Source organism: Chiloscyllium plagiosum, chromosome 7 (genome assembly GCF_004010195.1).
Source record: "Chiloscyllium plagiosum isolate BGI_BamShark_2017 chromosome 7, ASM401019v2, whole genome shotgun sequence".
NCBI lineage: Eukaryota > Metazoa > Chordata > Chondrichthyes > Orectolobiformes > Hemiscylliidae > Chiloscyllium > Chiloscyllium plagiosum.
Genome location: NC_057716.1, coordinates 60,387,089 through 60,405,342, shown reverse-complemented (window position 1 = coordinate 60,405,342; position 18,254 = coordinate 60,387,089). Strand labels below are relative to the sequence as shown.

The 18,254-nt window shown below is 40.8% G+C and overlaps 1 protein-coding gene across 5 annotated transcripts in view; it reads right to left on the bottom strand.

Annotated features, from left to right (window-relative positions):
- Nucleotides 1-2,849: 2,849 nt before the first annotated feature.
- LOC122551629 (TRAF family member-associated NF-kappa-B activator-like) overlaps nt 2,850-18,254 on the bottom strand; it is a 94,641-nt gene continuing 79,236 nt past the window's right edge. For all 5 annotated transcript variants that reach the window (XM_043693860.1, XM_043693856.1, XM_043693855.1 and 2 more), the window contains one exon: nt 2,850-3,218. In XM_043693860.1, the coding sequence (XP_043549795.1) occupies nt 3,033-3,218 (186 nt within the window). In that variant the 3' untranslated portion in view covers nt 2,850-3,032. The remainder of the gene's footprint in view (nt 3,219-18,254) is intronic.

Genomic DNA, 18,254 nt, shown 5'->3' with positions numbered 1-18,254 from the left:
ACAGAGATGTGACTTCTCAAAGCTGAAGATGATGGGCAATCAATAAAGCTTTATATAATGCATGTACATTCAAAGTTGATGTGAGATGCTCATCCTGAAGCCAGCTCTTGTGGTGCCCTTATACCATGAAAGCTTTTGGTGAGAAGCTACATGATGTATAGGTATCTGTGCTTTGATGAAAGGTTAGGGATCTGGTGGTGTGTGAGCTGTTGAGTGCTGTAGCTCCTTTTCTGTCTTAAGTGAGACCCTTGGCAGATGGGAGAGAAGCAGTAGCAATGCAATACAAGTAGTGTAAACATACATCATTGCAATGAAGTGACAGACATCGATTGCACATGAGATATGTGAGGGAGATGACTTGCAGCCAATCTTGAGTGCAATATTCCTGTGCTGTAGTAGACTAACTCACAGAGTGCCACATACCCTGCACAAGAGATCATTCACTCTCTTATTGCACCGTACCCAACCCCATCCCTGAGTATAACAGGCACTAACTACTGCAGCCACCTCCCTCCAGATTGCTTTGGTACCTCTCGGAATGCATCCTCATGGCATCTCTTGGAAAGAGCATCACCTGTAGTTCATGAACTTGCACCTACAGTACGGCTAGGGAGGTGTCACTGAACCATGGTGCTGCTTTTTACTGGCTCTGTGACATGGTGAAATGGTAGGTATGGGTGTTGAGCAAAAGTTGACTCCTGCATGTTGGACTGGAGTGTTGTCGGGTTGTGTTTTAGATATAGCAGCCAGAGGCTGCCCACGTTCCACTCCAGTCTGGCATCTTACTTGCACATCCTTGTAGAATGAGCTAAAAAAGACAAGAAAAACACTCATCCCACCCTTAAACAGAAATTCCTCTCATTTTGTAGGCCTACCTCCACTCTTAACCTCAGAAATGAACATTCTACCTGTAGTTCCAACTATGACGGCACATGTCATAGTGGAATACTTGCAAGTGTTACTAGGCGTTACTACACACACATCTGCTACCTTTGCCTGTCTCAGTGGTAGAGGCCACAGGCTTGCAAGATGCTGTTGAAGCAGTCTTGGTGAGTTGCAACACTGCTGTCACTGTGTATTGGTAATTCAGGGAGTGAATTTTGAGGGTGGTATCTGGGGTGTCAATCAAGCAGACTGATCTCTCCTGGATGGTGATGGAAACTTCCTGAACACTGTTGGAGCTGTATTCATTCAGACAAATGGAGAATATTCCCTTACACTTCTGACTTATGCCTTATGTCTTGCAGATAATGAACAGGCTTTGGGGCAATTAGGAAGGACTTACATACATCAGAATGTCCAAGCTGCAAATGGAGTGAAAAAAATACTATCACAAAAATTCCAGTTGTTTGTACTTCATTTTTAACCAATTTAGAAGAAATATGAAGTTTTTCTTTTCTCTCAGCTGATACTTTTTAACTCTATAGCCATCCACAGTTCAACCATAATATTAAAAAAAACTCATTTCTCATGTCAGTCCAAGCTTACAAACATTTTCAATGGGGCAAATAGGAATAAAAAGATTATTATTTGTAATTTAAACACTCCAAATATGTATAGGTAGAAAACCATTTTGGATATTGCTTTATTTTGCAGAAGCCCATGTAAAGATATCTAAGTTAAGTAAAAGAAAAAGATTTGCACTCAATTGCAAAATTCTTAATTTTACATTCCATGATGGTTAAAATATTTTACCTGCATCACTTTCTTGACTTCTTATTGTTAAAAGATGACTTTGCAACACATAAAAGTAATTATACACAAGAAGAATAGAACACATTTGTCTGCAACCAGATTGACAACTGAGATAACCTACATGGAGATAGCCGATATGATGTCCAATGAACGTAGACAGGATATTAAGCTGACAACATTTTCATAGTAGTCAAGGAATTAAAACTGATTGCTAATGAAGAATCCAAATTTAAGTCCACAAAAAAGCCAATGAACAGTAAAAATTGCACAATATAAAAAATTAAGAGACCAATGTGGGTTAGATTACATATTTTTGCACCTCATTCTGAATTTTTTTTTGGAGGAAAATTAGTCACATTTTAAACAAATCATATTATTATCTTAAAATATTATAGGCATTTGGAAATACTAAAAAGATTAATTCTTATTTGTTGGGAAATTTGAAGCACAAAAAAACACGTTAGCATTACTTGGTGCTCCAAACCTTCAACTGGAATAATGATATGTTTTGGTGTTGATACGAGGTGAAAAAATATAAAAAGTTACCTGAAACTGTAGCACATGTAAAAACAAAGAAAGATGCAACCTTACACAATTCTTCAGAATAAGTGTATGACAATTGCAGTGTTTATAACAATGATTCTATCCAATCCATTTGCTTTTAAATACTAGAATTCCACTGATCTGTTCATTTTTAATACTGCAATTAGAAAATATAAAATTCCAGTTTACACAATGGCCCTCTTACAATAGGATTATTGGCTTCAAATTAACTTTCATTAGTACATATGCTGAAAACAATTATTAACTCGATATGCTTTGTAAACAACTGAACATATTTAACAAAAAATGTTATTGTTTTAGCCTTTACAAACATCCTTTTGATAATTACAATTTCACACAAACAACTGCTATCGTCAAATCATGTTAGGTTCATATGGCAGGCTCCATCAGGGGTGGCATAGAGGCTCAGTGGTTAGCACTACTTCCTCACAATGCCAGGGTCCCAGGATCGTTTCCAGTCTCAGGTGACTGTCTGTGTGGAGTTTGCACATTCACTCAGTATCTGTGTGGGTTTCCTCTCGCTGCTCCGGTTTCCTCCCACAGTCCAAAGATGTGCAGGTTAGATGGCTTGGCCATGCTAAACTGCCCATAGTGTCCAGGGATGTGCAGACAAGTCAGGGAAAATGCAGAGTTACAGGGCTGGGGTGGGTCTGGATGGGATACTCTGTGGAGGATGGGACAGTCTGCGGAGGGTTGGACTTGACAGACCGAATGACCTGCTTCTACACTGTAGGGAATTTTATGATTCATCTCACTGTGGAAATGTACAAGCATTAAAATCCATTTTTAGCAATAAAGTGTGAATTAAGATGCCTGAGGAAGTCTTCCTTAGCTTTGGTGCCTGCTGGGAAGACTTCCTGACAGAATTCACAGGTTTTGGAGTTTAGGTCCGGGTCAGAGTCTTTGGATGCTTGATGCAGTAATTCACCCTCTTTATTGTGGTATGGATACCACACAGGCTGCAGGAGAGAGTAGACATTTTTCATTAGTGAACGTGCTGTGTAAATGAAAAACACACCATATGTCTATAAAAGTCAGATTATAATGCAACAGCTTTAGCAGAATAATCAGCCCTTATGGCAGTCTAGAAAAAAATCTATTCTGATCAACCTTTTATCTACCTCAGTACTGTACAGGAAATCAGCTCAAAATACCCATTTTGCAGCATTGTTTTTCTAAAACAATGACTCAACAACAATAAATGCACATAGTACGTCCAAAAGATAGCTTCTCAAATTGATTAAAGTTATTCCCTCATTAATCTGTGTTAAACAATGCTCAATAAGCACAGAGTACTCTATTTGACAGTAAAGCACTTTCTCACTTTTCATAAAGTCCAGAGATTTTTGGAGAAAATTTTATACATTTCATGTACATGCCTACATTTTCATATTTTGTAATAATTTCAGTATTTAAGAAAGCTATAGATTGTACAAATTTTAACATAGTTAGTATGCATACAATTTCCTTTATATTACACATTGCTGGGAACAATAAAGAAAAAATGTCCTAATCATGTAATAAATTAGGTATATTGATCTGAACTACTCTTCGATCCTGTTACTTAGCAGAGTGCATGAATTCTAACTGCATAGCTGGGTCAGCATCAATGCATATTAATATCCTAATTTTAAGTGTAATAGCACCACTTCCTGTTGTTAATAAACATTTTGCTTGATGTATGTAACTAGCAGTTGGTGTAAATTGCACATTAAGTCTGCTTAGGTGCAGACAGAACATTTATCTAAAGCTACTGAAACATATGTATTTGCTAAATACTGTACTTGACAGAATATAAAACGCAGATTGCAACTGCTCCCAGGAGGGTGCAATTTATAAGAGTTTTTTGTATCGCGAACTAATAAATGTTCACTGACTTAAGCTGTCTTTGTACCTTATCTTTGGCATTGGTGCTAGACCAACATTTTGTGCACACAGTGCCAAAACAGTATAAAGCTGCCAGTGCAGGCTGCTACTGGAGGAAATGCCAGCGCTTTGTTTCATTTTATACCAGTGGCGGTTTCATAATTTCTCATCATAATGACATTTTTAAAAAAACTTCCCTATTATATCTTAAACTAATTCTGGGTATACTGGTCCTTTTCTTTTGAAACCAACCAAGAAGAACTGATTGGAAGTTATAAACTCTCTCAAGTAAAATGCCAAAAAGCAGCACTCCATACATCTACTTAAGAGGTACAGGTGGGCAATGCAATATTGTCTGTAATCACATTCAATTAAAGTCAGTATAACACTCCAAAATTACACATGGCCTGGTTTAAAGACAGTCTTGCAGCAAGTATAACATCAAATAGTTTTTCCATTGTGGCTTTGTTATCTACCCTGAAAAAGCAAAATCTACATCTATATTTAAGCTCCAATACAACGGCTCAAATGAATAAGTCTAGGAATGGCATGATTGACCACGAAACCCTGTTATCCAGTGACTTCTGCAGGAAATTCATATATGTCAATGCATTGGCTCTTGTAATCGAACAATATTCTAACACTTGCTTTAAAACTAACTTGCAAACAATGGCCATTTGGTGAGGCGCTGGAGGATTCCTAAGAACTGTGTTCCTGTAGGTGTTTAGTGTTTTCAGGAAAAAGACAAGATAATCGGCAAGTTAAATAAATACCTTTGTCAATTCTTTTGTAAGTTATATCAACTCAGTGGAACTAAAATATTAAACATTATCAGGCCAAAAGAATTGGCATAAGGAAATGTGTACATCTTTAGTAATCTTTAATGTAATTATTTAAAATTTTGAAGGACGTGAATAAGTCAAAAAATAGCCTGACTGTTGCACTTTTGCCGACAGTTCCAGTTCACCTACCTGATAACGTCCAACAGCTTACTGTAATATGACAACCTTCTTTTATATCTAAACAACATAAGCATTTTGCTAAAAATGGGTTTTCTGTTTTCCTTAATGCACAACAATGGGTAGAGAACTTTGAAACAGATAGCTCAGATGATACATTAGCAAACTCAAAGCACAAAATACAGAAAGCTAAATTTGATGGTGGTTAAATACTAGGAGAAAGTGAGGACTGCAGAAGCTGGAGATCAGAGTTGAGAGTGGGGTGCTGGAAAAGCACAGCAGGTCAGGTGGCATCCGAGGCGCAGGAGAATCGATGTTTTGGACATAGCCCTTCATTAGGAATCCTGATGAAGGCTTATGCCCAAAACATCGATTCTCCTGCTCCTCGGATGCTGCCTGACCTGCTGTGTTTTTTCAGCATCACACTCTCGACACTGATGAGTAAGTATACCTACTTCTTGTAATTTTATTAATTGTTGTGAAACCAAAGATGCCTGAACAAATCACAATGTTATGAAAAACCGCATATTTTTATTGATGCCTGAAATTGTTGAGAATGTAACTTTTATCAGTGATCCTTATACTCCCCTTTCTATGCAACTTAGCAGCAATTCATGTTTTATATTTTTAAATAACATGTTTCTTCATAACATGTAATTACATACCAGCTGCTTCATTTGCTTCTGTACAGTTTTGCACTGTACAAAGCAGGGTGCCATCTACTGAAAATAGATACTCAGATAACTAGTAAAAGAACAATCCAATGAGATAATAGAAAAAGGCATTAGTAACAAGTAATGTGATAGAGTGTGTGTGTTTCACAGCTCCACAGGGCTTCTAAGTAATAGAGGAAATAGTGTAATTTGTTTTTGCTAAATCTCTTACAACAGCATCGGTGATAAACATGATGCAAAAGAATTAATATACTGTACTGTCTATATAGCAAACAACAGACTTTGGGCTAGAGCATTTGAGAAACCCTATGGACAACACATTTTTATCTCAATGAAAATGCAAGACTTTCTTTAAAAGTTCTGTTTGTTATTACATGCATATTTATTATGAAACATTATGGCCTGGAATTCACTCTAAAGGGAATAATAGTCTTGAACATCCTAAATTACACTGCTGTGCTCACCAATCCTCCACGTTTTAAATTTGCAACACAGTTTGTTGGAACAATAGATTACATTCAATATGCTTTTGGCAAATTGGGAACAGTGCAGTTAATGCCCAAAGTCCTGCAACTCAGTTCCAGATGTGTTTAAAGTAGATGTGTAAAAGTTGAACTGATGGACAGAAACAAGAATATTGTTTGCAACTGTGATCTGTCAATCTCACAACACAAAAATCCCAGTCCGGTATTGGCAGAGCAGAAATGCCTCCAATTAAAAATTTAGGGGCCAGAAGCCAATATCTTTGGTTCCCTGCTGCAAATTCAGTTTCCCGAGTGGTAGAGATCGCAAGTTTGGGAGGTCCTATTGAAGCAGTTTTGGCAAGTTATTGCAATGTATCTTGCCAACAGCATACACAGCAACCATTGTTGAGGGAGTGGACGTGCAGACAATGAAGAATATGAAATCATGAAGACCGTATTTCCCAGATGGTATCATGTTTGAGTATTCTTGCAGTTGTACCCACTCAAGCAAGTGGAGTGTATTTCATCACACTCTCTTGACTTAGAGTCATACAGCATGGAAACAGATCCTTCAATCCATCTATTCCACACCAACCAGGTCAGCCCACATCTCTCCAAACCTTTCCTATTCATTAACTTATCTAAATATCTTTTAAACGCTGTAACTGTACCTGCATCCACCAATTTCCCTGTTTAGTTTATTCCATACACAAATCTGTGTAAAAACTTTGCCTCTCATGCCCTTTTTAATTCTTTGTCCTCTCATCTTAAAAATATGCCCCTTTTGTTTTGAACTCTCCCATGTAGGGAAAAGACCCTGGTCATTCACCTTATCTATGCCCCTCATGATTCTTTCTGTCAGAGTGGTACTGAAGACTAGGTAGTTAGGAAGTGAGCCACTTGCACAGATTACCCACCCTCTGATTTGTGCTAGTAGCCAGAGTATTTGTGTGGCTAATCCAATTGAGTTTCTGGTCAATGTTGAACTCAGGAAGTTACACCTTTGTGCTCACCAATCCTCCAAGGTGACGTTGAGATCGAGGTTTTCAGCTAAAGTAAAACCATTCAAAGTTACAGTGGTGAGGGATGGAGTTACAATCCCTTGTTAGAGATGGTCATCGATCAGAATTGGTGTAGCATAGCTGCTTCCTGCTACTTATCAATCCAAACCTAGGGTGTTATGAAGTGTTGCTGCACATGAGCAACAACTGCTTCATTTTTTGAGAAACCATACGCTTTTACTCCCCCTGGATCTTACAAAGGCAGAGGAAATTAATATTTGGCAGGCCCAATAACCTTCAACAACGAAGGAGAACTATTACTACCCTCTTATACCTAAGGTCACTGCACACTAAGACTCTGAAGAGAAATGAAGAAAGTCAGTGTTCTATATCCCTTACAAACAACATCCAAACTCACCATGGAAGATGATCAGAATATTATTATAAATGGAAAACTGGGAGAGAAACATTTATATCTCATCTCATTAGAGATATAAAAGGGCTAGATAGCAGCAAGAGTCTGAACCCATTAGTCCACCTTCTTATTCAAGACAATGAAAAGTGCACATTAGATCCTGAACTAAACCACTAACATCATCTGTGTAAACAAGCATCGTGACTTCATGAGAAAAGCTTGAATTAACTACAAAAGCAAAATACTGTAGAAACTGAATCTAAATTTAAAAAAAGGTTGCAAATACTCAGTTGGTTAGGCAGAATCTATGGACAGTGAAACAGCCCAAGTTCTGATGAATGCTCATCAATCTGAGCATTTTCATCATTTTCAATCTTCATTATAATTCTGCCTTCAATGTTCTTTAAATCTGGTCCCTCAAATCCCCCTATGCTGCACAGGACCAATCAATCATACTTCAGAGTACAATTAATATTTTGTTTTATAAAAATCATTAGATTCCCTACAGTGTGGAAACAGACCCTTCGGCCCAACAAGTCCACACCAACCCTTCGAAAAGTAACCCACCCAGACCCATCTCCCTTTGCCTAAATGCACCTAACACTGTGGACTATTTCGCATGACCAATCCACCTGACCTGCACATCTTTGGATTGTTGGAGGAAACCACAGCACCCAGAGGAAAGCCACGCAGACACGGAGAGAATGTGCAACAGTCCACACAAACAGTCACCCAAGGCTGGAATTGAACCTGGGACCCTGGCGCTGTGAGGCTGCAGTGCTAACCACCGAGCCACCGTGCTGCCCATGATCAATATCCATTGCCTCATCCTGACTGACAATTATTTCCACTTGCTACTTTTTGACCATTTTTTTCCCTTCTTAATATTGTGCAATATTAATAAACCCATTGGAAAGTACGTTGGTCTTTGAAAGAATGGACTGTTATTTGCATTTTGGCTCTAGCTGCAACTCTCAAGGTCATTCCTTCGAGGACTATACACAAAGTGAATTGTTAGAATCTGGAATGCACTGTCTGAGAGTGTGGTGGAAGATTGAACCATTATTTTAAAATGCAAACAGGATAATTCCTGAAGAGGAAAAACGTGCAGGGCTGTGGGGGGAAAAAGGCAGATTAGTGGCACAAGATGCATGGCTCTTGCAGATAACAGGCACAGGCATGACAGGCTAAATGGGATTCTTCCCTACTCTAAGCATTCTATTGATACACATGGCGAACACAAGGAGCCCCTGAACTGAAGCCAGAATAATACTACCTTTTTCCAACGACTCCGGTGAATAGTCCTTAACCCCTGTTCTGCAGTTTCTCTCTCCAAACCAGTTTTTGAATCAGCTTTGAGTTTAGTTTCTCATAAGCTTCCCCAACAATCTCCACTGAACTATCTTGCCAATGACCATTCTAAAATCCAAGCTGGCAACATATTCTACGCTTCTTCCAATGACCATGCCTATTACATCCACATATTCTTTTTGCTTTATTCACTGGGTGGGCCAGAATTTATTAGCCAACTGTAACTGTCCTCAAGCTGGTGGTAAACTGCCTTCTTGATTCACTGATCTCCATGTAGTGCAGGTACACAGACAGTGCAGTTAGGGAGGGTGTTCCAGGATTTTGACCAAGTGACACTGAAGCAAAAGTGATGTAGTTCCAAGTCAGGATGGTGTTTGGCTTGGAGAGAACCTTGCAAATGCTGGTGATCATACATATCTGCTGCTCTTGTTCTTCTAGGTGGTAGAGATTGTGATTTTCGAAGGAGCCATGGTGAGACACTTCAATGGATCTTGAAGATGGTATACTCTGCTGGAACTGCTTAATGGTGGTGGAGGAAATAAACCTTGAAGGCACGAGATGAATGTATAGTCAAGCAAGCTGCTTTGCTCCTGGGTGACATCAAGCTTCTTGAGGGTTGAAGTTGCACTTATCCCAGGCAATTAGAAAGTATTCCAACACACTCCTGACCTGTGCCTTGTAGACGATAGACACTGACTTATCAGGATGTGAGTTATTCTCACTTTACAATGAGATGTGATGTTGGTCCCTTCTGAAATCAGCGTTAACTGCCTATAACTTTGTTATTTATCTAGATAACTGGTAATTTCATCTTTAAATTAAGATTTTAATAGGTTTCCTACCATATACATTAAACAAACTATCCTGCAACTACCAGGTTAACTCAGTCTCTGTTTTAAAGAAAATTACACAGGCTACTTTTCAGTTTTCCAGCACATACCAATACTTCGGAGCAGCGGGAGCCGGGAGCCGGGAGGAGGCAACGTTGGTGCAAGGTGATTGTCGGGAAGACCGGTAAGTATATTTAAACTTCTTACCTTCAGGCCAGTGAGGGAGGAGAGAGCATAGGACTTCTGGGAAGGGTAAGTAGAACAGTTTATATTTGCGTGGTTGCGTTACCCGAGACACTATTCGGGTACTGCCTCCCACACATCCTCCTCCTCCTCTAACATAAAAAAAAAGTTGTGGGAGCCAGATTGACAAGGTAAGGTAACAAGTTTATTTCCTAATCCTTTGTTTTTTAGTAGTCACTTCGGGAGTTAGAATAGTGGGAATGGAGTTTAGGGCAGTGGAATGTTCCTCCTGCAGAATGTGGGAGGTAAGGGTCACCACTAGTGTCCCTGCTGACTACAACTGTGGGAAGTGCACCCAACACCAGTTCCTCGAAAACCGCATTAGGGAACTGGAGCTGGAGTTGGATGAATTTCGGATCATTCGGGAGGCAGAGGGGGTTATTGACAGGACTTACAGAGAGGTAGTCACTTCCCAGATAAAAGAAAAAGTCAGATGGGTGACAGTTAGGGGACAGAAAGGGAACCGGCAGGCAGTGCAGGGATCCCCTGTGGCCATTCCCCTCAACAATAGGTATATTGTTTTGGATACTGTTGGGGGGATGACTTACCAGGAGAAAGCAGTGGGGCACCTGCTGCTCAGAAGGGAAGGGGGAAGAGGAGCAGAGCAATAGTTATTGGGGACTCGATAGTTAGGGGGACAGATAGGAGGTTCTGTGGGGACGAGAGAAACTCACGGTTGGTGTGTTGCCTCCCGGGTGCCAGGGTCTGTGATGTCTCTGATCGTGTTTTTTGGGATCCTTAAGGGGGAGGGCGAAGCAGCCCCAAGTCGTGATCCACATTGGCACCAACGACACAGGTCGGAAGAGAGATGGGGACTTGAGGCAGAAATTCAGGGAGCGAGGATGGAAGCTTAGAGCTAGGACAAACAGAGTTTTTTTCTCTGGTTTGCTGCCCATGCCACGTGCTAGTGAGGTGAGGAATAGGGAGAGAAAGGAGTTGAACACGTGGCTACAGGGATGGTGCGGGAGGGAGGGTTTCGGGTTTTTGGATAATTGGAGCTCTTTCTGGGGTAGGTGGGACCTCTACAAGCAGGATGGTCTTCATCTAAACCAGAGGGGTACCAGTATCCTGGGTGGGAAATTCACTAAAGCTATTAAGGTGGATTTAAACTAATACAGCAGGGGATGGGAACCAAAATTGTAGGACAGGTACAGAAGAGGATGAGAGTAGGGAGTTCCAAAATCAAGTATCTGACACTGGCAAGCGAGAACCTGGTTTGAAGTGTGTGTACTTCAACGCAAGGAGCATCCGAAATAAAGTGGGTGAACTGGCAGCGTGGGTTGGTACCTGGGACTTTGATGTTGTGGCCATTACGGAGACATGGATAGAGCAGGGACAGGAATGGCTGTTGCAGGTTCCAGGATTCAGATACTTCAGTAAGAACAGAGAAGATGATAAAAGAGGGGGAGGTGTGGCATTGTTGATCAGAGACAATATTACAGTTGTAGAAAGGATGTTTGGGGACTCGTTAACTGAGGTAATATGGCTGAGGTTAGAAACAGGAAAGGAGAAGTCACCATGCTGGGAGTTTTCTATAGGCCTCCGAATAGTCCCAGAGATGTAGAGGAAAGGATAGCAAAATATGATTCTCGATAGGAGTGAGAGAGGGAGGGTAGTTGTCATGGGGGACTTCAACTATCGAAATATTGACTGGGATCACTACAGTATGAGTACTATAGATGGGTCAGTTTTTGTCCAGTGTGTGCAGAAGGGCTTCCTGATACAGTATGTAAACAGGCCTACGAGGGGCGAAGCCACTTTAGATTTCGTACTGAATAACAAGCCTGGCCAGGTGTTAGATTTGGAAGTAGGTGAGCACTTTGGACTCAGCGATCGCTATTCTGTCAGGTTTACTTTAGTGATGGAAAGGGTTAGGTGTACTCCACCGAGCAAGAGTTACAGCTGGGGGAAGGGAAATTACGATGCAATTAGGAAAGATTTAGAAAGATTTAGAATGAGAAAGGAAACTGCAGGGGATGAGCACATTAAAAATGTGGAGCTTATTCAAGGAAAAGGTCCTGTGTGTCCTAGATAAATATGTACCTGTCAGGCAGGGAGGAAGATATAGAACGCGTGAGCCATGGTTTACGAAGGAAGTGGAATCCCTGGTCAAGAAGAAGAAGGCTTATGTTAGGACAAAATGTAAAAACTCAGTTAGGGCCCTTGAGGGTAACAAGGAAGTCAGGAAAGATCTAAAAAAGAGAACTCAGAAGAGCCAGGAGGAGAAATGAGAAGCTGTTGGCAGATAGGATCAGGGTTAACCCTAAGGCTTTTCATAGGTATGTCAGGAATAAAAGAATGACGAGTGTTAAATTAGGGCCAGCTGTAGAGCACGGGAGACGTGGTTTACGAAGGAAGTGGAATCTCTGGTCAAGAGGAAGAAGAAGGCTTATGTTAGGATGAGATGTGAAGGCTCAGTTAGGGTCCTTGAGGGTTACAAGGTAGCCAGGAAAGACCTAAAGAAAGAGCTCAGAAGAGCCAGGAGGTGACATGAGAAGATGTTGGCAGATAGGATCAGGGTAAACCCTAAGGCTTTCTATAAGTATTTAAGGAATAAAAGAATGACGAGAGTAAGATTAAGACCAATCAAGGGTAATAGTGGGAAGTTGTGAGTGGAGTCAGAGGAGATAGGGGAAGCACCAAATAAATATTTTTCGACAGTGTTTACTATAGAAAATGAAAATGTTGGCGAGGAAGATACAGAGATACTTGTATCTAGACTAGAAGAGATTGAGGTTCACAAGGAAGAGGTATTAGAAATACTGCAGAGTGTGAAAATAGACAAGTCCCCTGGGCCAGATGGGATCTATCCTAGGGTCCTCTGGGAAGCAAGGGAAGAAATTGCCGAGCCTTTGGCATTGATCTTCAAATCATCATTGTCTACAGGAATAGTACCTGAGGACTGGAGGATAGCAAATGTGGTTCCCTTGTTCAAAAAGGTTAGTAGAGACAACCCTGGTAATTACACACCAGTGAGTCTCACTTCAGTTGTTGGTAAAGTGTTGGAAAAGGTTATAAGTGATAGGATTTATAACCATCTAGAAAAGAATAATCTGATCAGGGACAGTCAGCATGGTTTTGTGAAAGATAGGTCGTGTCTAATGAACCTTATTGAGTTTTTTGACAAAGTGACCAAACAGGTAGATGAGAGTAAACTGGTTGATGTGGTGTATATGGATTTCAGCAAGGCGTTCGATAAGTTTCCCCACAGTAGGCTATTATACAAAATGCGGAGGAATGGGATTGTGGGAGACATAGCAGTTTGGATCAGTAATTGGCTTGCTGAAAGAAAACAGGGAGTTGCAGTTGACGGAACATGTTCATCTTGGTGTCCAGTTACTAGCGGCGTACCGCAAGGGTCGGTGTTGGGTCCACTGTTGTTCGTCATTTTTATAAATGACCTGGATGAGGGCTTAGAAGGGTGAGTTAGTAAATTTACGGACGACACGAAGGTCGGTGGAGTTGTGGATAGTGACGAAGGATGTAGTAGGTTGCAGAGAGACATATATAGGATGCAGAGCTGGACTGAGAGGTGGAAAATGGAGTTTAATGTGGACAAGTGTGAGGTGATACACTTTGGACGGAGTAATCAGAATGCAAAGTACTGGGCTAATGGTAAGATTCTTGGGAGTGCAGATGAGCAGAGAGATCTCGGTGTCCATGTACACAGATCCCTGAAAGTTGCCACCCAGATTGACAAGGTTGTTAAGAAGGCATACAGTGTTTTGGCCTTTATTAATAGAGGGATTGAGTTCCGGAACCAGGAGGTTATGCTGCAGCTGTACAAAACTCTGGTACGGCCACACTTGGAGTACTGTGTACAGTTCTGGTCACCGCATTATAAGAAGGATGTGAAAGCTTTGAAAAGGGTGTAGAGGAGATTTACTAGGATATTGCCTGGTATGGAAGGAATGTCTTACGAGGAAAGGCTGAGGGCCTTGAGGCTGTTCTCGTTAGAGAGAAGGAGGTTGAGAGGTGACTTAATAGAGAAATACAAGATAATTTGAGAGTTCGATAGAGTGGAAGGGAGAGCCTTTTTCCAAGTATGGGGACGGCAAACACGAGGAGACACAAATTTAAAGTGAGGGGAGATAGGTATAAGACAGATGTCAGAGGTAGTTTCTTTACTCAGAGAGTAATAAGGGTGTGGAATGCTTTGCCTGCAACTGTAGTAGATTCGCCAAGTTTAAGTGCATTTAAGTCGTCATTGGACAGGCATATGGACGTACATGGAATAGTGTAGGTGGGATGGGCTTCAGAGTAGTATGACAGGGCTGCGTAACATCGAGGGCCGAAGGGCCTGTACTGTGCTGTAATGTTCTATGTTCTCTACAAAGCTGCGAAATATAGTTATCAGGCCTCTTCAAATACTGCTCTCAGAACTGTATTTTTGCTTAGTTCAAGATGAACTTTTCTTTCAGCTATCACAATATCACTCACCTTACTCTCAATCATATTAGGAATCCTGTTCTGCAAAAGCCTGGTGTTTCAAATTCAGTTCTACTAAATCCCTGAATGCCACTCCACCTCCATACTCACAAACCCAAGATTACAAGCCACAAAACAAACATTTGTTTTTCCAGTTTAAAAAAGCACAAAACCCCTCCAAATGCCTCCGCAATCTAAATCTTCCTCTAAACCATTCAATTCCAAGACATCAACTGTACAAAGCTTAGGATGCCAATATCAGTATCTCAGACCTGTTCTTCTAAAGTGCAAACACACTCAAGTCCTCTTAACCACAAAAGTCTCCATGAAATGCTGTCAAATACCACCTTTCTATCCTTTTCTATAAATTTTTCCTATTCCCACTATTTTGTTGCTTTTAATTAAGGACCTTGCAAAATATACAGCAAAACATTGCTGCATCACCACAACACCATGGGAGATCAGTTTCTGTATCTGAGTAAATGTCATTGGACTGCTCATGAGAAGCCAAATTATACACTTGAATAAACAAAGGGCCATTATATAATGCAGCGGCTAACATAAAGCTGTTGTTTTTAAGAATACAAAATGTAATTGATGTCATGCTCAGAGAGGTGCAGTGAATTCAAATTTAATTGGCTTTTGACGACACTGATTAAGCTGCAGTTTGATTCAAATAATGCCTTCATAGCTTTTTCTATGGGGTCAGAAATGTACTGTTTTGTAAAGATGATGCAACAAAAAAATTATTATCCTTAAAGTCTACCTGCCATTAACTAAGCAATGGGCAAAGTGATTTTGATTTCTGGCGAGATCGAGTAGGCAAGTATTATGCACGCTCCAGCCACCTGAAGGTGGTATCAGGAGGCTCAATAGATTTTCCTGAATAATTAATTTTGGAAAGCAAGCTGTTAGCTTTAGTTCTGCAGTTTTTGGGCAGTAGGAAATCAGTGTTTTTGAAACTGTAGTGGATCTTACTAAGCATAGCCAGTACAATGACAATGTTGCAGTTGGGTATGCAAAATTGGGTACGGCGGGGAAGCAGCTCTTTAACAGTAAAGAAAACAAATTTAAGGCATAAATGTCCCAAGTAATTAAGGAAAAGTCCATGCAAACCTGCTTCCAGTCTTGCCTGAATGCAGCATACGATCCTATAAGTAGTCACAAATGGCTTGGGAGGTCATGTTGCAGCTGTACAGGACATTGGTGGGCCACTTTTGGAACACTGCGTATGATTCTAGTCGCCCTTCTACAGGAAGAATGTTGTTAAACTTGAGATAGTGCAGAAAAGATTTACAAGGATCTTGTTGGGTTTAGGAGTTGAGTTATAGGGAGTGGCTGAATAGGCTGGGGCTAGTTTCTCCTTGAGTGTCAGAGATGGAGGGGTTACCTTACAGAGGTTTATAAAATTGAGGGGCATGGATTGGGTGAATTGCCAAAGTCTTTTTCCTGGGGTGGAGGAATCCAAAACTAATGGGCATAGAGTTAAGATGAGAGAGAAAAAGATTTAAAAAGGACCTGAAGGGTAACTTTTTCACACAAACGATGGTGCATGCATGGAACAAGCTGCCAGAGGAACTGGTGAAGTCTGGGACAATTACAAAACATTTAAGGGGCATCTGAATGGGTATATGAGTAAGAAGGGTTTAGAGGGATATGGGCCAAATGCTGGCAAATGAGACTAGGTCAGATTTGGATATCTGGTTGGTAGAGATGAGTTGGACCAAAGAGTCTGTTTCTGTGCTGTATGACCCTATGGCTGTCTCCCAAGCAGAATACCTGTGTTTTGCGAGCAACTTGAGGGAGCAGCACCCAAATAAGACCATAAGAAATAAGAGCAGGAGTAGACCCATCGAACCTGCTACTCCAGTCAATAGGTTAATGATTGATTTGGTATTCCTCATATCTTGCCTTTTCCCCATAACCCTTGATTTCCTTTCTGATCAATAATCTACGTCAGTCTTAAATGTACACAAGAACTCTACCTCCACAGTTCTGTGTGGCAAGTCCTGATGAAGGGCTTTTGCCCGAAACGTCGATTTTGCCTGTCCTCGGATGCTGCCTGAATTGCTGTGCTCTTTCAGCACCACTGATCCAGAATCTGGTTTCCAGCATCTGCAGTCATTGTTTTTACCTCAAGGATTTATCCTGTCAAGTCCCTTAAGAATCCTCTATGTTTCAATGAGATCACCTCTCATTCTTCTAAATTCCAATGTGTTGACTAACACAATTGTCAAGGTCTTAACAGTGCAGTAAAGCCTTTATTTTAATATTAGTTAGTTACACTTTGGCAGCTAAGACTCCCACCTGAAACCAAAATTGAGGCCCATCTGAAATTTGAAATGGCCTTCAGCAATACATTGGCAACTTTTTTTGGCTGCAATTTTCTTCCTGATATGCCCAATTAATACTGAGAAACAGGGAGGCAAGGAAATAAAAATCAACTTTGTAAATTCAGAAATTAATAGCTTGAGTTTAAGGTGCCAACTGCAGTTATTTATTTTGTTCTGTTCAATCAGAGGTTTTGGAGATCATGAGTTGCCAATTAAGCATCTTCTTTCCATAAGTGTGGCAGTGTAATTTGAACATGAATTTGAAGTAAGAAAACACAAAATATTTAGGAAAGAAAATAAAGAATCGCTAGGATGTTGGAATTTTGATTCCTGGTCTGTTTTCTATTTCTCTTCACCTGCCTTTTGTTTTGGACAGTGATATGCCATGGGACATAAAGGGGGCTGCAGGCTACACCTCCAATTGGAGTTGCGGGGAAACAGTAAATTTTAAGGAAAAATATTAGTTGGAATTTTGTATATTTCTGCATTTTAATTTCAATTAATCTTAATTTTACTGTTAGAAAATTCTGGATTTTTAGGGTTAATAGGGAATGCTTTTCATGTTCCAGAGATATAGAAGAAAACTGAAGCATTGTGGAAAGGTGAGTTGGTCTGAATCAGCATTGATAGGAAGCTGGGTAAGATCGGTGCAAATAGTTGCATCAGGTGATGGGATATGGCCATTCAAGGCTATCGGGGGGAGGGTCTTTGAGTCCTGGCATTATGGCAGTGGCTTTACGCCTGGGCTTTTAGCATGATGGAAGAAAAAAAGAGTGACGCAATACGAATGTAGCACAAGAGTGTTCTTGGGATATACAGTCACAGAGTCATAGAGATGTGCACCATGGAAACAGACCCTTTGGTCGAACCCGTCCATGCCGACCAGATATCCCAACCCAATCGAGTCCCACCTGCCAGCGCCTGGCCCATATCCCTCCAAACCCTTCCTATTCATATACCCATCCAAATACCTTTTAAATGCTGCAATTGTACCAGCCTCCACCACATCCTCTGGCAGCTCATTCCATACATGTACCACTCTGTGTGAAAAAGTTGACCCTTGGGTCTCTTTTATAACTTTCCCCTCTCACCCTAAACCTATGCCCTCTAGTTCTGGACTCCTCCACCCCAGGGAAATGACTTTGCTTATTTACCCTATCTATGCCCCTCATAATTTTGTAAATCTCGAAAAGGTCACCCCTCAGCCTCAGATGCTCAAGGGAAAACAACCCCAGCCTGTTCAGCCTCTCCCTATAGCTCAAATCCTCCAACCTTGGCAATATCCTTGGAAATCTTTTCTGAACCCTTTCAAGTTTCACAACATCTTTCCAATAGGAAGGAGACCAGAATTGCACGCAATATTCCAACAGTGGCCTAACCAATGTCCTGTACAGCCGCAACATGACCTCCCAACTCCTGTACTCAATACTCTGACCAATAAAGGAAAGCATACCAAATGCCTTCTTCACTA